This window comes from Euleptes europaea, chromosome 7 (genome assembly GCF_029931775.1).
Source record: "Euleptes europaea isolate rEulEur1 chromosome 7, rEulEur1.hap1, whole genome shotgun sequence".
Taxonomy (NCBI): domain Eukaryota; kingdom Metazoa; phylum Chordata; class Lepidosauria; order Squamata; family Sphaerodactylidae; genus Euleptes; species Euleptes europaea.
The window spans coordinates 91,449,670-91,471,209 of NC_079318.1; the positions used below are offsets into that span (position 1 = coordinate 91,449,670).

At 47.3% G+C, this 21,540-nt stretch overlaps 1 protein-coding gene and 1 pseudogene across 1 annotated transcript in view; both read left to right on the forward strand.

Annotated features, from left to right (window-relative positions):
* Window positions 1–3,843: 3,843 nt before the first annotated feature.
* The window catches only part of LOC130480876 (lysosomal acid glucosylceramidase-like), a 46,975-nt gene continuing 29,278 nt past the window's right edge, over window positions 3,844–21,540 (forward strand). The window contains exons 1-3 of the mRNA XM_056853496.1: window positions 3,844–3,873; window positions 4,563–4,690; window positions 5,918–6,079. Of these exons, the coding sequence (XP_056709474.1) occupies window positions 3,844–3,873; window positions 4,563–4,690; window positions 5,918–6,079 (320 nt within the window). The remainder of the gene's footprint in view (window positions 3,874–4,562; window positions 4,691–5,917; window positions 6,080–21,540) is intronic.
* On the forward strand, window positions 12,613–12,715 carry LOC130481259 (U2 spliceosomal RNA; annotated as a pseudogene).

The window sequence follows — 21,540 nt, forward strand, 5'->3', positions numbered from 1 at the left end:
TGGGCTAGTCACACTCCCTATGCCAGTCTGGAACCCTGGAGTGCAGCTGCCAGTCCGAGTTGACGGTACTGACCTTGATGGACCAAGGGTCTGATTCGGTGTAAGGCAGTGTCATGTATTCAAAATGGTGTGCGGGCCGGAGGGGAGGCTGAAACTCAAGCGACCTAAGCGTATCTGGGAAATAAATTCTGAGCTCCCAACTCTCAGAACATGTCTGGCAGGGGGTAGGGTTGCCAGGTCCCTCTTCGCCACCGGTGGGAGGTTTTTGGGGTGGAGCCTGAGGAGGGTGAGCTTTGGGGAGGGGAGGGACTTCAATGCCATAGAGTCCAATGGCCAAAGCGGCCATTTCCCCCAGGGGAACTAATCTCTATCAGCTGGAGATCAGTTGTAATAGCTGGAGATCTCCAGCTAGCACCTGGCGGTTAAGCAGCCCAACTGGAAAAAAACACCCAAATGCTGTGATGAGAAGAGCTCAAACAAACTGACAGCACGTGGCTCAATAGTCTTCTCAAACACAACGTGTATTGTATAAGAATTACAACATCCAAAAATATGAAACAACAACCTATCTATCTAATAATATGCGTGTAGACACAAAAATCGGTGCTGAAAAAAATCAAACACAATATATACATATATACACAGATGTAAGTCACCACCAAATGAGCTTCTGTGCAAGTCCAACAACATATCTCATGTAAAGAAGAAAAAAGCTACTTGCAAAATTGGCTTGTTTAATATCCTGTCCGTGGACTTGGCTTTGCACAGCGCTTCCAGTGGATCTCCTCTGTCTTATCTACTTTATAGTGACTCGTGAGGCCTCAAGTCCCTTAAATGGGTAACGGAAGTCTCTGGTGGGGACCACAATTCATTCTCATATGATCAGAACCAGATACAAGAGACGCAGATCCTAGGTATTCTTTGCATTTCACCTTCAGGCTTCTTCAGCCTCACACAAGTTGTCTGTTCGCCCTGAGTTATTTTCAAAAGGTTTCTGGAGCAACCCTACGGATGAGACATATTTTCTCCACACCATTCCTGGTTCATCATGCTTTCTTTCCAATATCTAACCTGTAGGAGTGGAATGGTTTTTCTGTGACGTTTGTGCTAAAAATGGAGTTGTCGGTTTTAATCGCCGGCCTAGAGGTGAAACACTTTGTAATTCTTTATAAGTATAGTGCTGTTAAATACTGCCCTTCCTCCAAGGAAGTCAGGCTGACATCCTTCATTCTTCCCGACTCCATTTTATTCTGTGAGGTAGGTTATTTAACAAAATAAAATGGATCAACAAGAAAAAGGAATGATGTTAGCCTTCTAGGTGCCGCGGCACTCATGCGAGTAACACAGTAACCCTTCGGAGGTTTGCTTGGCAGAATCCAGTTTCATGTGTGATCCCAACCAGGGTTGTGTGTACAAGATTCCACAGCAGTGCAAAGGAAGAAAAAACAACCAAGTGTATGTTACTTGCTTTCCTAAGGATGGTTTTTTTTTTTTAAAGAGGAGTACGTTTCTAGTCTGTAGGGATTTCATCCACGTCATCTCGGGTGAGATCTCTGCATCATTCCTCAGTCAGTCAAGCGGCGCTGGGAAACCACGCCACTTCAGACTGCCTTTGTCCAGAAGGTTTAGGAAAGGCTTCTTCCTCCCTATACTCTATCTGCAACATTGTACCATTCGCTGTACAAGCTGTTCTAGTCACTGAATCCTGCTGCTTTCTGCCTTGGTCAGCTCTGTCACTGATTTCAGTTCCTATATAATAAAACCCAGCTCTCAAGACGGGAGGTCTGTTTGTATCATACTGACTGCCTTGCCTCGCTCTTTCCGATTCCCACATCTGGTGCCGCCAACGTGATTCAAACCCACCCGCTCCACTGGACCCACGCTTACCACGACTGGAAAGGTCTTTGAGTACTCTCAGCTTCGGCTCCCATTGGTAAGTATGGATGAAACGTTGTTTACAGAACAGGTAAAGCATGCTAAAAAATTTCGTCAATTGGTAAGACAGCGTGGCAGGCATTCAGTGTCAGTAACGGACCTCATGGATCTCCTTCGGGAGATTGATTGTCAGTGTCCCTGGTATCCCCAGGAAGGCACTTTCAAACCAGGAGACTGGGAAAAGATAGGAAGGGATTTGAAGGGTGAGCCCCGTGCACCAGTGCAATTTATTCTTGCCTGGCAAAAGGTTTATAGAGCTGTCTGCGCTGGGACGCCAGGGGACAACATGCTCTTGAAACCTGCTATGGAGGTGACACCGCCCCCCTATCCGGTTCTCCTCCCTGCAGCCTCGTCTTTGGCTCCCTTATCTCCTTCTCCCGCTTGTCCACCGCCTCGATCAAAAGTGGCGTTGGCAGTCCAGGAGGCCCGCTGTAATGGGGACCTGGATCTTTCCAAAGAGTGGGAGGGAGATCCACCTGCGTAAATCTTTCTCTGCCATGAAACAAAGTCCCAATGAGTCATATGCAGGTTTTGTAAATTACAAATGCCATCTCACTGTTTTCACTGCCCTAAGCCCAATCACTTTAGGAGTGAGTGCCGAGCCCCCGGTGGGGGAGCCTACCGAGGGAGTGGTGCTAACACTCCTAGCTCTATGTTGCACATACAGTTCAGCAACCCCTCCCTGGGGAAGTTGCCCTCATTTCCATGCGTGCTGAGGCTCCTCCTGGCACATACCTGGCCCTACCTACCTGTGCAGCCCAGCAACAGGGAATCAATGTACCACCAGACAAGGTTGTGGTCCAGGACAATTTTATTTGTTGTTTTGCAGTGTTGCACCACTCTTCCTTTGAATTTAAAGGAAGGTGCTTCCTGTGAACACCTTGTGCCGCTCCCGCCCTCGGGGGTGGACAAGGGGGATTTTTCTTTTAATTTCTTACAGATTGCCTTGGTCACTGAAAAAATCTGACATCAGAAACCAATTCGTGAGTATAAGGTTCAAGGTAAAAAGTTAAAAGGTTTTCTTAATTCTGGTGCTAATGTTTCTGTAATTACCTCTCATGATTGAAACCCCTGTTGTCGTCCCACTTAAGGTCAATCTTTGGGGATGAGACTTTTTGTCTCAATTGGAGGTTATTTTAGTCACCAATGACTAAGCCTCGCGCCCTTGCTTTGTCATGGCTTTCAAAAGACTATGTGTGGATCGACCAATGGCCACTGCCTGGTGAAAAATTGGAAGCTTTGCAACGCCTAGTTGCAGGGTTATTTAGTTCCTTCCACCAGTCCCTACAACACTCCAGTGTTTGTCATCAAAAAGAAATCTGGCAAACGGCGTTTATTGCATAATTTGCGCGCCATCAATAAAATTATCAAACCCATGGGTGCCTTACAGTGTGGCTTGCCCAATCCAAACATGATCCCTCGTAATTGGGAAATGGCTATCATTGACCTTGCAGATTGCTTCTTCACAATTCCGGTACAGCCTCAGGATCAAAAATATTTTGCCTTTAAAATTTGCAGTCACATTGTCTATAAGTCCATTTTTGTGCATAAATTAGGTCACCTCACACTCCCAAAATATCCATAAGTGTCTGCAACGGCAACAGCATGCACCAGATGCTCAAAAATCACATCTCCAGGCCATTCCAGGGGAATCTCCAGGCCATTCCGGGAGATTCTCCAGGCCATTCCGGGAGATTCTCCAGGCCATTCCAGGAGACACCCCCCAGGGTGCTCTAAAATTAACAAGGGAGGCTGGGGAATCAAGTAAGCCTTGATTTCCACTTCTCCCTCACCCCTCCTATCCTATGTCCATATTCTGGTAAAAGTTATAAAGGTTATAATATGTACAAATAGCGTAGGGAAAAACAAATGAATTTCCAATGTAGTTCTTCAAAGGAAGGCGGGAACATGAAACTGCAGCTCATGGTACACGCCAAAGTCAGTGAAAGAAATGGATTGTATAAATAATGTAAATGATTCTACAGTGGTAACTGTGTTTAATTGGACTACATCTGCATCGAAGCAAAAAACAGCAGAAGTTTCCCACCAGCTATTAAAATGTATATATTCAAATGTTTATGCTGTCTTTGTGGGTGTAACACCCAGGGCACTTTGGCCTCTGGATCTGCATGCCACAAACCTTTCCCCCCTCTTTTTCTCTCCTGCTCTCTGTTTCTCTGCTGCACAATTCACTCAGTGTGCCTACACAGCACACAAACACGTTCACATTCTTAAAGTTGCAACAATTCTATGCCAGCCAGCTCGCTGTACTCCCCTCCCGTTGCTACGGCCAAGACCTTCAGTAGCATCTCCTAACCCAAAAATTAGTTGTTTAAAAGGTTCTATTGTTCCTTGAAAATAACTTTCTGTGCTTAAGTCAACTGCAGTTCTAACTTGCTTATCCCAGTAAGCCAGTACTTTTTGTCCTTTCAGGGTCCCTCTATATGGGCCCATTTTATTTTTGCGTTTTAAATTTAAACGTTTTTGCAGTTCTATACTAAAATTTATGGTTTTACATCTCCACATTTTTTCTTTTGCTTGGTCCTTTTTCTTCTTTTTCAAATACTTCTAAAAAATTCATCATGTTTGTCATTTTGGCTTTTTCCCCCTGTGCCATTCTCTATCAGCCAAAGAAAAGTGACGTGGCCATCGTGAAGTGGCTGTACCTTGCTCATGCGGCAGGTGCAACCACCTCTACGGTGCCTATGATGATTGCCCGCTTACTCGCCAGGGGTCGTCTACGTTGTAAGGCTCTGTTTGGTTCTGAGCCACATAGTGTTGTTGTTCCCTTTACTGCTCTTACCTGGGAGCAAACCCTAGCCCAAAATAATCAGCTTCAAATGGCCATGGCCGGATTTTATAGCCAGGTGCTTTTCCACTTGCCCCAAGATCCCAAAATCCAAATACCAGCCCAGCTTCCTTTACAAATGCGAAGCATCCTTTCCATTACCCCTGTCACTAGGATCACCCTTTTTACAGATGGCTCCCCCTCCCGGGGAGTTGTCACATGGCAAGATTCGACAGGCCAGTGGGACAGTCGCTTTACACACCCCCCAGCAGTCACCCCAACGTTCTGAACTGGCGGCGGCTGTTCTTGTCATTTGGGTCTTTCCCCCCATGATGCAGTCAATCTCATTTCCGACAGTTTGTATGTTTGTAGTGTTATTTTCCAAATTAAAGGCAGCTATGTGTCTCCTTCCTGTAATGACAATCTCCTAAGTCTGTTCATTGCTTTGCGCTCTCAATTGGCAAAACGTACAGGGTTACTGTTTGTCGCTCATATCCGCAGTCATCAGCCCTTTCCTGGCATTATTTCTGAAAAAAATGCACGGGCTGATTCCCTTGTTTCCTATGCTGCTCTCTCTCCCATTAAAAGTCATGCCATGCATCACCAAAACGCCAAAGCCTTGGTGAAACAATTTCGTTTGCCCCTTGCAAAAGCCTCTGCCATCATTCAGCAATGTCCTCAGTGTTATGGGCAGGCTTCTTTTCCTCCCACTGGTGTGAACCCTCGTGGTTTTGGAGCCAATCAATTGTGGCAACTGGATGTTACTCAATTTCCTCCATTTGCTCCCTGAAAATATCTCCATGTGGTTGTAAATACCTATTCTGGTTATCTGTTTGCTTCTCCGCAAAAAGGCAAAAACATAAAGCATGTCTGCACCCATTTAATTCGTGCCTTTTCGGTTATGGGTGTTCCATCTGCACTAAAAACGGACAATGGCCCTGCCTATTGTTCCTTCACATTCGCTGCCTTTTGTAACCGGTGGCAAGTGCGCCATACCTTTGGCATCCCGTATAATTCCACGGGCCAAGCCATCGTGAAACGTGCCAACGGCACTCTCAAACGGATGCTTGAAAAACTAAAAAAACAAGGGGGAGTTGGCCTCTCCCTCTTGGACAAAGAGGGCCTACTAGCTCAGGCTCCCTTTACGCTCAACCCTCTTAACCTTCTCTCTTTTAATTCTAAATTTGTTTCTAGGACTCAGCGGCACTTCCAAACTGACGAGCCGCTGCCACAGCCCCTGGTGCGCTACCGCCGTCTGCCCGACCCCCACTGGCATGGGCTGGTGCCTCTCATCATGTTGGGTCGGGGCTACGCTGCTGTCCAAAAGCCTACCGGACTTCTGTGGGTGCCTGCACGGTGTGTGCAACCTGACTTTCATGGCGTCGCGCCAGGCTCTCTCCAACCCGATTCCTCAATTCAGCCTTCAGTTGATAGACTCTGAGCCTATGGCCGAGAGGAGTCGTGGTCGTCGCAGACTGAACCCTCCAGTAACTTAGGGGGGCCATCAAAAGCTTGTCTAATCAAGCCCAACAAGAGTTGGCTAAGCAAACTTTGCCTGTGACCCGAGAGAACTTCCTAGCTGCTGTTTTTGCTCAGCTCACTGTGAACTCAGTCATGATCATATTGTGTTTTTGCCTCTTAGGTTCTGGGGTGCAGGGGGTCAAGCATGATTTCTCTGCACCAAACTTATGCTGCTTACATATTTGCTTTCCATGGCAACAATGTCTCTCTGATTTCTGAGCCTCCTCTATCTGCCTCTATTATGTCTTTTCTGCCTACTCCCTTCAACTCTCCTGAATTGGTTCTTTCTGAACTACAACACTTAAACCACTCAACGCTGTTTGCATCCATTACTGGCTCTCACTGAAACAGTACTCCTTTTCACAAGTTTCGGTTTTAATCTGTACAATATGTGTTCTTTCTCTAACAAAAACATTTTCAGCGCTGTGCTATATATTATGTCTATCACCAGCTTAAAATGTAGGGTTGTGGCCTATTGGCGAGCTGGCACACCACCGCCATACCCACAAGGCCTTGGGACGGTCAGGTGATGGTTGGCACACCACGTCACCAAATGACCGCCTCTTTGCAAAGGGGTTTAAACCAATCAACAAGGTTTCTAGTTCCTGCACCATATATGAAGTTGTTGTTTTCTCAGCTGCCCTAGTTAGTTATCTCTGCTGCCTTGGTTACTCAAACAGTTACAAGTTACTTATTCACAGCTTACTCAGCTGCGCAATCTGGCCAACTCCATTCAGCAAAACATTCTTCCCTCATGGTGGGAGGCCCTTTGGTCTTAGTTACCCAGTGGAGGCTGGCTTCGCAACCTTTTTCTGTATGGTCTCTGCTTCCTTGAAATAAGTATAACAATTTGCTGTCTCATACAACGTATCCCTAATCTGTTGTCTACTATGTGTTCCTTTTCTCAGCAGCACACTTAACAACGTGCAATGTTTTATGCCTATCATTTGCTTAAAACAAAAAAGGGGGAGATGTAGGGTTTTCATCCACGTCATCTCGGGTGAGACCTCTGCATCATTCCTCAGTCAGTCAAGCGGCGCTGGGAAACCACGCCACTTCAGACTGCCTTTGTCCAGAGGGTTTAAACAAAGGAAAGGCTTCTTCCTCCCTATACTCTATCTGCAACATTGTACCATTCGCTGTACAAGCTGTTCTAGTCACTGAATCCTGCTGCTTTCTGCCTTGGTCAGCTCTGTCACTGATTTCAGTTCCTATATAATAAAACCCAGCTCTCAAGACGGGAGGTCTGTTTGTATCATACTGACTGCCTTGCCTCGCTCTTTCCGATTCCCACACTAGTCCTTATGGGTGTGAAATGTGAAATCACGGGAAAGGCTTGACGTATGTCTTTGCTCTTCCTCACAACTAGCACACAAGATCGTTAAGTTTCAGAGGGTATTTGGTGGAGGGGCTTTGGCAGATTTGCCTGTATTATAATCTTTGCATTGTCTCTCTTTATTAACGTAGACTTCTGTCTTTGCATTTCTTAGTAGGGTTGCCAACCTCCAGGTACTATCCAAAATAAACAGCAACTATGGCCAAAATCCTGACCTGGATGGCCCAGGTGATTGTAAACTGGTTTGAGTCTCCCTTAATTGGTAGAGAAATTCGGCATATAAAAACCAACTCTTCTTCTTCTTCTCCTCCCTCCTCCAGTTACAGGTGTTAGGCAAGGTCAACAGTCTTAAAGTTATAAGGTTCTTTCCTAAAGAAAGCACACAAGACCGTTAAGTTTCAGAGGGTATTTGCTGGAGGGGCTTTGGCAGATTTACGGAGCCAGAGGAGGGCAGGGTTTGGGGAGGGGAGGGACTTCAATGCCATAGAGTCCAATTGCCAAAGCTGTCCTTTCCTGCAGGTGAACTGATCTTTATCGGCTGGAGATCAGTTGCAATAGCAGATCTCCAGCTAGTGTCTGGAGGTTGGTAACCGTAGCGGTCGTGAAGCTACACCCTGAGCCGGAACAAGCCGTCCTTTGTATAAATTCACAGTACTGATACATGATATCGAAATGGAAAGGAGGCGATGAAATCTGGCTTGAAGCTCCACATTAAAAAGACACGGCTATTTTAACCCTATGTCACCGTAAATTTACTGCAGCTAAGCATCCTTCCTAAACTAGATTCTGGTATATGAAGCAGCTTCTGGAGCTTGCCGGTTCTCTACGTGAATGCTATAAGACGCCTTGCAAGGAGTCATTACACACAGCATTGGGTAGTACTGTGAACGCCTCACCGGTTGAGGGCATTTCCCTCCAGGTCCTCAAGGAGGCAGAGATTAGATCTGTATTGAAAAAGACCAAACTTGATGTTCCAGTGTTGGCTAATTATAGCACGGTTTCTGATTTTTATGCTATGCTATTGAACAGGTGCAACAGCAAACCACCAATTTGGCTGCCAGCTTGGAAGGCTTGAAGAGGGGAGTGGACATGTTCATGGAGGACAGGGCTATCCATGGCTACTAGTCAGAATGGATACTAGTCATGATGCATCCCTATTCTCTCCAGGATCGGAGGAGCATGCCTGTTATATTAGGTGCTGTGGAACACAGGCAGGACAATGCTGCTGCAGTCGTCTTGTCTGTGGGCTTCCTGGAGGTACTTGGTTGGCCACTGTGTGAACCGACTGCTGGCCTTGATGGGCTTGGGTCCGATCCGGCATGGCCTTTCTTATGTTCTTGTGGAAGATAGGGCTATTTTGTTAGTCTTTAAGGTGCTGCTGGACTCTTGCAGTTTTCTACTGATAAAAGTCTTAATACAATGCATACTTAAACTGTGGAACTCCCTGCCCCAGGATCTGGTGATGGCTGCCAACTGGGAAGGCTTGAAGAGGGGAGTGGACACGTTCCTGGAGGAGAGGGCTATCCATGGCTACTAGTCAGAATGGATACTAGTCATGCTGCATACCTAGTCTCTCCAGTATCAGAGGGACATGCCTAATATATGAGGTGCTGTGGAGCACAGGCAGGATAAATGCTGCTGCAGTCGTCTTGTTTGGGGGCTTCCCTGGTTGGTCACTGTGCAAACAGACTGCTGGACTTGATGGGCCTCGGTCTGATCCAGCATGGCTTTTCTTACGTTCTTATGAGTGGACATGTTCCTGGAGGATAGGGCTATCCATGGCTAGTAGTCAAAATGGATACTAGTCATGATGCATACCTGTTGACTCCAGGATCAGAGGAGCAGGCCTATTATATTAGTTGTTGTGGGATACAGGCAGGACAATGCTGCTGCAGTCGTCTTGCTTGTGGGCTTCTTAGAGGCCCCTGGTTGGCTGCTGTGTGAACAGGCTGCTGGACTCAGTGGGCCTTGGTCTGATCCAGCAGGGCCTTTCTTATGTTCTTGTTCTTATAGTTAAATTGTGGAACTCCCTGCCCCAGGATGTGGTGATGGCTGCCAGCCTGGAAGGCTTGAAGAGGGGAGTGGACGCGTTCACGGAGGAGAGGGCTATCCACGGCTACTAGTCAGAATGGATAATAGTCCTGATGCAGCCCTATTCTCTCCAGGATCGGAGGAGCATGCCTGTTATCTTAGGTGCTGTGGAGCACAGGCAGGACGGTGCTGCTCCAGTCGTCTTGCTTGTGGGCTTCCCAGAGGCCCCTGGTTGGCCACTGTGTGGACAGACTGCTGGACGTGATGGGCTTTAGTCTGATCCAGCGGGGCCTTTCTTATGTTCTGATGAGTGGATAGGTTCATGGAGGAGAGGGGTATTCATGGCTACTAGTAAAAATGGATACTAGTCATGATGCATAGCTATTATCTCCAGGATCAGAGGGGCATGCCTATTATATTAGGTGCTGTGGGACACAGGCAGGATAAATGCTGCTGCAGCTGTCTTATTTGGGGGCTTCCCAGAGGCCCCTGGTTGGCCCCTGTGTGAACAGACTGCTGGACTCGATGGGCCTGGGTCTGATCCAGCGGGGCCTTTCTTATGTTCTCTTGGCACACGATGAGGTCTCCTTCCGAGTAAGCGCGCAGAGGTTTGCGTCCGGCGCACAAGGCGGCTCCAGCGGCCCCGGACGCGCCCCACGGGCTGGGGAGGAAGGCGACCGGTCCCCCCCGCCGCCACTCCCTTTGGTTCCTTCCTCCTCTTCCCCGCAGCTGTGCGGGAGAGCAGCTCATGTGACTGGGGGGGGGAGGGATCACGTGACCCGCTTCCTTGCCTGCTGGGACTTTGGCAGCGCCGCCCGGGCGGAGCGTCTGCGGCGGGCAGAGGAGGAAGGGCCGGACGCGCCAGGTAAGGGGGGGGGGGACGGGGACGCCTTGGGTCGGGAGCTGGTATTTTTGGGGTGGGGGGGGGGTAATTGGATTTGACCCCCGGGGAGGCTCTGCTTCCGTCTCCCCCGCCTCCTTCTCCGCCCCAACCCCTTTGCGGACCTCCCTCCAAGCGCGGGCAAAGAGAGGCACCGGGTTTACTCGAGAGTCGCTGACGCAGGCTTTTGGGAGCTGCACCTTTAGGATTCAGGTGATTTCCCCCCCCCTTCCGCTGATAACTGGGAGGGGAGATGGAGATGGTAAGGAACCCAGGAGCTCCCCGGTAAGGAGCCCAAGAGATCCCCGGTAAGGAACCCAAGAGATCCCCGGTAAGGAACCCAGGAGATCCCCGGTAAGGAACCCAGGAGATCCCCGGTAAGGAACCCAAGAGATCCCCGGTAAGGAACCCAGGAGCTCCCCGGTAAGGAACCCAAGAGATCCCCGGTAAGGAACCCAGGAGCTCCCCGGTAAGGAACCCAAGAGATCCCCGGTAAGGAACCCAGGAGCTCCCCGGTAAGGAACCCAGGAGCTCCCCGGTAAGGAACCCAGGAGCTCCCCGGTAAGGAACCCAAGATATCCCCGGTAAGGAACCCAGGAGCTCCCCGGTAAGGAACCCAGGAGCTCCCCGGTAAGGAACCCAGGAGCTCCCCGGTAAGGAACCCAGGAGCTCCCCGGTAAGGAACCCAGGAGCTCCCCGGTAAGGAACCCAGGAGCTCCCCGGTAAGGAACCCAAGAGATCCCCGGTAAGGAACCCAAGAGATCCCCGGTAAGGAACCCAGGAGATCCCCGGTAAGGAACCCAGGAGCTCCCCGGTAAGGAACCCAGGAGCTCCCCAGTAAGGAACCCAAGAGATCCCCGGTAAGGAACCCAGGAGATCCCCGGTAAGGAACCCAGGAGCTCCCCGGTAAGGAACCCAGGAGCTCCCCGGTAAGGAACCCAGGAGCTCCCCGGTAAGGAACCCAAGAGATCCCCGGTAAGGAACCCAAGAGATCCCCGGTAAGGAACCCAGGAGATCCCCGGTAAGGAACCCAGGAGCTCCCCGGTAAGGAACCCAGGAGCTCCCCAGTAAGGAACCCAAGAGATCCCCGGTAAGGAACCCAGGAGATCCCCGGTAAGGAACCCAGGAGCTCCCCGGTAAGGAACCCAGGAGCTCCCCGGTAAGGAACCCAGGAGCTCCCCGGTAAGGAACCCAAGAGATCCCCGACGTGCACCGGGCGGCTGGTTTTGTAGCGCCAAGCTGTCCTGTGCAGCGTGGCTTCTGTGCAGCCGGCGCTCCTTGCAAGCGTGGTGTAGTGGTTAAGAGCGGTGGTTTGGGGCGGTGGGCTCTGATCTGGAGAGCTGATCTTGGGCTTGTCACAGCTCTCTTAGAGCACTCTCAGCCCCACCCACCTCACAGGGTGGCTGTTGCGGGGAAGGGAAGGTGATTGTAAGCCGGTTTAAGTCTCCCTTAAGTGGTAGAGAAAGTTGTCATATAAAAGCCAACTACTTCTTGCGAGCCTCACGAATGGGGATCTCTTGGGGGCAGCCGCAGAAGGGAGGTTAGTATTAATAGTCTCCCCATGGTTGCAGGGCTGTGTGTGTGTGTTAGGTCGTGGCTTGCCTGGTGACATTCGAACCAGGGACCTCCCGGGTCACGGCCAGCTGTTAATGTCACCTGCCTCCCATCCACGCGCGTTTAGTTTGTCCAATATGGCTCTGGTTTCTAATTCCTGTCTGGGACACCAAGAACTAGGAACAGGGAAACGCTAGACGTTAAGCATGGGTTGGTGGCTGCCTTGCTGAACGGGAGACCCGTTTTGGTGCAGTTGAATGGCCCTGAACGGGGCTGATTCTCGTTTCCGGCCGCGTTTCATTGGGAATGGCAAGCCGCAGTTCAAAGGTTGAAGGGATTACTTGAACTGACAGATGGAACTCACTGCTGCAAGGGTTAAAGTGCTGACCTGCATTTTGTTTGAAGGGGGCAAGGAGGACAAAACGACCCCTCCCATATATATGTTTTAATATGTGTGTGTGTTAAGTGCCGTCAAGTCGCTTCCGACTCATGACGACCCTATGAATCAGAGTCCTCCAAAATGTCCTATCTTTGACAGCCTTGATCAGGTCTTGCGAATTGAGGGCTCTGGCTTCTCGGCCTTTTGCCTGCGATCAAGTGTAGTATCTGTTCTTATCAATTTAATATCAGATACATCCTCTATTTGGAAAGCCAGCGTGGTGTAGTGATTAAGAGCGGTGGTTTGGAGCAGTGGACTCTGATCTGGAGAACCGGGTTTGATTCCCCACTCCCCCACAGGAGCGGCGGAGGCTAATCTGGTGAACTGGATTTGTTTCCCCGTTCCTCCCCACGAAGCCAGCTGCGTGACCTTGGGCTAGTCACAGCTCTGTCAGCCCCACCTACCTCACAGGGTGTCTGTTGTGGGTAGGGGAAGGGAAGGTGATTGTAAGCCGGTTTGAGTCTCCCTTAAGTGGGAGAGAAAGTCGGCATATAAAAACCAACTCTTCTTCTTCTTCCTTTATTGTGTCAATCCATCCCTTGTTGGGTCTTCCTCTTTTCCTTCTGCCCTCAACTTTTCCTGGCATGACTGTCTTTTCCAGTGACGTCTTCTCATAATGAGACCAAAATACGATAGCCTCAGCTTAGTCATTTTAGCTTCTAGGGTCAGTTCAGGCTTGACTTGATCTAGAACCCATGGATTTGGTTTTTTTTGGCAGTCCAGGGTATCTGTAACCCTCTCCTCCCACACCACATTTCAAAGTAATCTACTTTCCTCCTATCAGCTTTCTTCATTGTCCAGCTTTCACACCCATACATAGTAATATATGGTTTCTAGCCTAAGCACTTGTCCTAGTGCCGAGAAACTAGTATTTTTGTTAAAAGTTACCAATGGGTTTGTTTCTCATAGGACTGCCCTGTATGCTCTGGCAGCAAAGGAAATAAGGGCCAATATGGCTGCTAAGGGAGCTGATCCTTCAAGTTGATTTTAATGGTTGCTAGGTCCAATTGGCCGATTGGGACACCACCACAATTTTTAGTTATTATTATTTTTTGTATGCATCACTTTAGCATAGTTTTATTATGTATATTTTTATTAATCCAGAATTTTAACCTAATATTTCCTTTTATTATGTATCTGTGGTTTCCTTGACATGTCTGTGATGGCCTATGGCTAAATGCAAATAAAACCATTCATTCACATAGTAATATATGTGTTCTTTATATATATATGTACATAATCAACTTATGTAATATACATATACAATCAACAACACTTTTAAACTACAATAAATTTGTGTTGACGTCTGTGAATTGCTAATGAATAATTGCACTGTTACATTGTCTGGAGCCAAGGGAGTTCATAGAATCATAAAGCAGCCTCCCAAGTTCAAGCCAAGTCCCACCCCTTTAAATGCTGCTCTGTAATTGGCTGACTTCGCAGTACTCACCCTGAGAGAAGATCTCCTTTCCCCCAGACCCAACTGCCGCATAAAAAAGCATTTTAAGAACAAAAAACAGAGCAATCTGAAAGAAGGGGGGGGGGGAATCCAAGCCTCGTTTTAAAAAAGCCTTTCTTTTGCTCAGAAAGATCTCCGAGGTAGCAGGAAGCACTTGAATCCCTGCCTCTTTACACACTGCTTTGTGATTGGCTGTGAGAGAAGCCAATCTTCTGTGCTTTCCCTGTTTGGCTCTCTGCATGCTGCCTTGAAGAGGGGTTTGGAAAAAGGTGGAGTGAAGCTCAACCCGAGAACGGAGTATGCACGCTCTGTGACTCTGGAATGAGCCAGGATGAACGGTTTAATTCGGGCCGGAAGAGGAATGGGAAAGCCGGGTTCGTTTTGCATAGAAACAGCGTTGAGCTTCCAAGGAATGAGGTAACGTGCATACTGAAAACTTTGATCCTGGCTGAAACAGGGAATAAAGGAGGGTAAAGTGACCATGGATAAATGACCATTGGTGTTTTCTCCCCCCCTTCTTTCAGATTGCTCCATTTTTTTGTTCTTAAAATGCTTTTTTATGCAGCAATTGGGGGGGGGGGGAAGGAAATCTCAGGGGGAGTACTTCGAAGTCAGCCAATTACAGAGCAGCATTTAAAGGGGTGGGACTTGATCTGAACTTGGGACATTAGTCCCAAGTTAGCATACAGTTTCGTCCCTGATCATTCCAGCCAATGCATACAATTTCCCCCAACCCGGGTTGCTTTGATCCTGGCTGAAACGGAGGATAAAGTGAGCATTGCCTTTTCAAGTGAGTTTTCTCTTCTCATAATGTGACCAAAGTAGGACAGCCTCAGTTTAGTCATTTTAGCTTCTAGGGACAGTTCAGGCTTGGTTTATCTAGAACCCACTGATTTGGTTTTTTTGGCAGTACGTGGTATCCGTAACACTCTCTTCCTACACCACACTTCAAAGGAGTCTGCTTTCTTCCTGTCAGCTTTCTTCATTGTCCAGCTTTCACACCCATGCATCATAATAGGGATACTTTGACATGAATTAACTTGATCTTGGTTGCCAGTGACACATCCTTACACTTCAGAATATTTTCTAGCTCCTTCATGGCTGCCCTTCCCGGTCTCAATCTCCTTCCGATTTCTTGGCTGCAGTCTCCCTTTTGGTTGATGATGGAGCCAAGGAATAGAAAGGCGTGAACAATTTCAATTTCCTCGTTGTCCACCTTAAAGGTGAGTAATTCTCCAGTAGTCATTACTTTTGTCTGCTTGATGTTCAGCTGTAGTGCTGGTTTGTCACTTTAACTTTGAGCAGTAGTAGTTTCAAGTCTTCGCTATTTTCTGCCAGTAATGTAGTATCATCAGCATATCTCAAACTGTTAACGTTCCTCCCTCCAATTTTCACTCCAGCTTCATCTAAATCTAAACCAGCTTTCCTTATATGTTCTGCAAACAGACTGAAGAGACAGGGAGTTAAAATACATCCTTGTCTAACACCTTTGCCAATTGGAAACCATTCTATTTCTCCATATTCTGTCCTAACAGTGGCCTCTTGTCCAGAGAACAGGTTGTGCTTCAAAACAGTCAGATGTTGTGGCACACCTATTTCCTTTAAAACTAGCCATTGCTTTTCAGGATCCGCACAGTCAAATGCTTTGCTGTAATCTATGAAACACAAGCTGATTTTCTTCTGAAATTCTCTTGTATGCTCCAGTAACCAACGTCAATTTGCAATATGATATCTAGTGCCTCTTCCTTTTCTGAATCCAGCTTGAACATCAGGCATTTATCGTTCCATATATGGTAACAGTCTTTGTTGTAGGATTTTGAGCATCGCTTTACTTGCATGGTAAATTAATGTGATGGTCCGATACTTGCTGCAATCTTTGACGTCTCCTTTCTGGAATTGGAAATTGATCATTTCCAGTCTGTGGGCCATTGTTTGAATTACCATATTTGCTGGCATATTCTTGTCAAGATTTTGATGGACTCCATTTATATGGCTTGGAATAGCTCTATTGATACCCTATCTGCTCCTGATGATTGGTTTCTCTCAATTGCTCTCGGTGCAGCTTTCACTTCACTTTCTAAAACTGTAGGTTCTTCAAGAGATTCTTCTTGGAAAGAATTTGTCATCCTTTCATCTCTTCTGAATAGTTCTTCAGTGTGTTGTTCTCACTTTTTCTTTATTCTTTCAGTTAATGTATTTCCGTGATGATCTTTCTTCCTTTTTTGTTATTCTCTCCTGTTTCTTTGCACTGGTTATTATAATAGTTCTCTTTGTCTCTTCTTGTGCGTCGCTGGAATGCTGCATTTAGACTTTTGGTTCTGTTTCTGTCACTTTTTACTTGTACTTCTCATCTGTCTTTAGCAATTTTAAGAGTTTCCTCAAGTCATCCAAATGAAGGGAGCCCTCTACCCAAATAAAGAAAATAGATTCAGAATCTTTATTCTAGAAAAACTACAACATTTATTGGTTAACCAAGGCAGGTGCCTGACACCCAAAAGAATCCACAGCAGTTTCAAAGTTTCAAAGCAGACATGCCAGGAGAGCCAGCATGGTTTAGTGGTTAAGAGCGGCGGTTTGGAGTGGTGGACTCTAATCTGGAGAACCAGGGTTGATTCCCCACTCCTCCACATGAAGCCAGCTGGGTGTTCTTGGGCTAGTCACAGCTGTCTTAGAGCTCTCTCAGCCCCACCTACCTCACAGGGTGCCTATTGTGGGGAGGGGAAGGGAAGGTGATTGTAAGCCAGTTTGATTCTTCCTTAAGTGGTAGAGAAAGTCGACATATAAAAACCAACTCTTCTTCTTTCTTGCTTGCTTCCTCCAGGCAGCAGTTGCGCAGGCTGATAAGGAAGGGTGGCATGCACAGCAGTTGGGTGGGCAGCCGTGCCTGCAGCCTCTGGCTGCCGCTGCGGCGCCCCCCCTCTGCCCACTGCCTAGGGCAGCTGCCCCCTCAGCCCCCTAGATCTGGCTCTGGATGCTGACCAAGAGTATAGCTGTTCTCAGGGAGGAGAAACAGCTCAAAGGCTGTTAGATGCAGTGGCTGAACAGAGCCTCCATGTGCAGAGGTAGTTCACCTCTCAACAGCAGATATTGGGGATGAGTGGCAGGGGAGGGTTGTTTCTTTTGTGCCTGTGTGTTGACTTTCTGGGCTCACATGCCTGGGCACTGCAGGAGACCAGGTTCAGGACTAGGCGGGCCTTTGCTCAGATCCCGCTCAGACCACTTCTTAGGTTGGGAAGCGGTTTTGTGATTTCATGGCACTCAGTTATTGATTAATGTGATATAGTTGCAGTCTTGTGAATGTCTTAACATTCAGAGTCTGTGGAACTACAGAAGATTTGAACTCAGTTTTTTGTGTTTATCAGATGTTGGCTCTGCTGTTCTCAAGATCAAGCTAGCTTTGGCGACCTGATTATTGGGACTTTAAATTTCTCTCGACTATACACTCAGGTACATGAGCTGTTGTGTACAGGCCAGGGAGTTGCCCACCTTTTCTTTAATGAGAGTCACATCTGAGTAATGAAAATTATCCCAAGCTACTTCCCCCCCCGGCATGTTACCAAGTTATGTTCTGTCCTAGGGGGGAAAAGCTTTAAAAAAAAGCCTAGGACAGATTCTGCCCATGATCTTTTCCAGGGGTTTCTAGAAGACGCACGTGCTACTTTGCAGTGGCTGGTGAGCTATCCATTGGGGAACCCCATACTTAGGGTTGCCAGGTCCCCCCTCTCTTCCGGTGGGAGGTTTTTGGGGCGGAGCTGAGGCAGGGATTGCGTGAGCGCGGCTGCGCCAATGTGATCGCATCACTTCCTGTTTACACCCAGAAGTGCCGCATCGCAACGGGCCATTTACCACTCAAGCTGGGAGTTTGAGTGGAAAAGGCCTGTTGTTGTTGTTTTTTTAAAATTTTTTATTGGTTTTTATAATATAAATTTTCCATGTTAACAAACAACAATAAAAGTAATATAAAAAACTAAATCATAAGTAATGTTGTTATAGTTATTTAAGTGCTAAATAAAAATAAAAAATAAAGGAAAATTTATTGACTTCGTCACCTCCGTCCGCCTCTTAATAAAGTATTCTATCCCATCGTGATATGGTCTGATCTTAATTATTCTTATATCTCAATTAAGTTTCAATCACAATATGCTATTAATATAATTGATTACTCTTCTTTATGTTAGCAATGTCATCTAGATCAGATTAAAAGGTACTCTTCCATTTTCCCCAAGTGGAAAAGGCCTGTTGTGATGCAGTGCTTCCGGGTGTGAACAGGAAGTGATGTGGTTGCGTTGGCGCGGCTGCGTGCGCAAGTAATCCCCGCTTCCGAGCGAGGCAGTGGATTGGTGGGCAGTTGCCTGCCAATCTAAGCAACCTGGCAACCCTACCCATACTAGGGTACTGTCAAGAGATTAGGCCTATTTCGTAGTCTCTTCTTTCGAAATTCAAACAATGGTGGTTAGAAATAAAATGGAGGAGGTTGAGGGCGGGACAGGATGGCTCTCTTGAAGTATTTGAAGGGCCGTCACTTAGAGGAGAGCAGGGAGCTGTTTCTGTTGGCAGCAGAGGATAGGGCTCGCCATAATAGGTTTAAATTACGGGCAGAAAGGTACTGACTCGATATTAGGAACAATTTTTTTTACAGAAGGAGTTGTTCAGCAGTGGAATCGGCTGCCTAGGGAGGTGGTGAGCTCCCCCTCGCTGGCAATCTTTAAGCAGAGGCAGGACAAGCACTTGGCAGGGGTGCTCCAGGCTGATCCTGCATTGAGCAGGGGGTTGGACTAGATGGCCTCTAGGGCACCTTCCAACTCTAGGATTCTGTGATTTCTACTCCCTGGGACATCAAAGTCGAGCTGACTGGCTCTGAAGGAGAGGTGAGGAGAATGGGTGGTGTTTACAGGTTCTGGGCGGTTTCATTCAGCCGGGCGGTTTCAAGACTGCCAAAGCGAGCCTACACATTCCATCTTGTTAAAGAAGGAGAAGAAGAGTTGGTATTTAGATGCTGACTTTCTCTCCCACTTAAGGAAGAATCAAACTGGCTTACAGTTCCCTTCCCCTCCCCAAAACAGACACCTTGTGAGGCAGGTGGGGCTGAGAAAGCTCTAAGAGAGCTGTGACTAGCCCAAGGTCACCCAGCTGGCTTCATGTGTGGGAGTGGGGAAACAAATCCAGCCCACCAGATTAGCCTCCACCGCTCATGTGGAGGAGTGGGGGAATCAAACCTGGTTCGCCAGATTAGAGTCCACCGCTCCAAACCACCGCTCTTAACCACTACACCACAAAGCAAAGATTTGTGGCGCTTGCTTCCTTAACTGGATTGGATACAGCTGCAGAGGGTCAGGAACTAATTGGCAATCCTACCTGGTTGGTTGAATCCCCTGGCCAGTAATACCAGTGGTCAGGCGACGTCATGGGGGCTGCCTTTGATGGGTTAGCCCAATTTGCGCCAGTGCAGGTCTCGTGAGGCATAAAAGAAAGATCTTGTGTTCTCGTTCTGTCTGTTGACTGGAATCCAACTGGCTTTGGGCACTTTTGATTCTGGGTCGGCTGGAACTGCCAGGCACCTGTTTGATTTGGACTTTGGGACTACAGGTTGAGCATCCCTTATCTGGACTGCTTGGGACCAGAAGTGATCCGTATTTTGGATCTTTCCATATATTGGAATATTTTTCATATACATAATGAAATATCTTGGGGATGGGACCCAAATTCATTTATGAACACATGAAGCTGCCTTCTACTGAATCAGACCCTTGGTCCATCAATGTCAGTATTGTCTTCTCAGACCGGCAGCGGCTCTCCAGGGTCTCAGGCAGGGGTCTTCCCCATCTCCTGCTTGCCTCGTCCCTTTAGCTGGAGATGCCAGGGATTGAACCTGGGACCTTCTACGTGCCAAGCAGATGCTCTACCACTGAGCACAGCTCAGAGACACTTCAGACACATAGCCTGAATGTAATTTTAAACAATATTTTCAATAATTTTGTGTACCATCAGAAAGCAAAGATGTAACTATCTCACCAGAATACCTGAATCAACTGTTAAACAAGATTAACTACAAGCAAACAAACAACGGCCGGCTTTCCTTCTCCACCTAGGATGCAGTGTACACTGTATTTTATTTTTTTAGGTGAGAGGAAACATTGAAAGCAGGCAGCACAGATCTGCTTGCATGCCGGCTGAAAGGGTCAGCTCAGTCTGGTTATGGGATGTCAGGATAAGGGATACTCTACCTATATATCCGACTCAGCCTTGTCCAGGTAACATCTAGTTTGGAAGCAGTGCTTGTAAAAGTGCTTAGGTTAGTTACTTAGCGTTCTTGTTTTTATCCTTGCGTTTCACTGTTCTTTTATTGTACATTCCTGTACAGTGTTTTAATAAATCACTTTATTTATATTATGCGGTGTTCTTGGATTCGGGAGGGTTCAGTTTGGAGTACATTGGCTACAGCTACTGAAATGACGTGTTTAAAAGTCCCTTTCGACAGGTATAGTTATTGAAATTTCCTCCACAATAATCCTGAAATTTTAAATGTTTCAGATTTTGGACGTAGAGGATTCAGCTGCCTCCTGCAGCAGTTCATACCCCTCCAAAGTGACAATTTATGTCCTCCCCCCGAAAAAAAGTTTCTTTTTGCGGGGGCAGTTATGTGAGGATGATTTTACACAATTATCCAACCCAGTTGTCTCTTTACGGCTCTAATGTGTGTGGTGTTCCTTTATCAGATTTTAAAAAGTATCTTTCAGTATCTTTGTGTATGTGGTTATTAGCAGATTTTGTATTCCATTTGCAATGTGTGTTTGTAATTTCCCTTTGTCTTGGTTTTGTAAGATCTGTATTTGAGGACCTGCTGTTCCCCTCGCTTTTTTTGGAGGGGGATAGAAGAAACCTCTTCTTGCCTTTTGGTTTATTTGCTCCTGCCGGGCGTGAAGGAACAGACTGTTTCCGCAGGCCCTGGAAGCTCAGGAAAAAACCCAGCAGGGTTCCTGGGGACGCCACCCCTTTCCCTGACTCCTGGGGCAATCAAATTCTCTCTGTGTAGTAACTTTTGCCACCGACAAATCTGGATGCGTGTCTCTCGCTGGATGGATTTGCACATCCAGCTCTCCGTGTCTTCCTTGCCGTTAAGAAGTTCTGCCTGGTTGCTGCATCTCAGGCTTCACTTGTACTAGCTAGTGCGGGGACGGACTGTTACACGTTCGTGTTCAAAGAATGGCAAGATCACCCCTGGCCGTCCACTTTACCACTCTCTGGAAAGTGGGATCAAATAGACGTGATTTTTTTTTACAGAAATCAGGCTTCAAGCATTCAGAATAGAAGAAAATGTAATGAACCAATAAAAAGAGCGCACAGATGATCTGTGAAGAATCAAGCTGAGCAAGGATAGAAAGAAACAGTGAAAACACACAATCCTGTAAACCCAAAGCTCAAAGCTTGTTCCTAGGATAGGCTACTAATTCTTCAGTTTACAGGATTTAAAAGTCGTCCCTTACCTTAGTTCTGAGAGTTGGGACTTTTCCCATTGACCCTTAACAAGTGGTCAAGATGGAGTCCCTAGGTAAAGACTTCGACATTCAAGGCTTGTGGACAGAAAAACCCAGGAGAT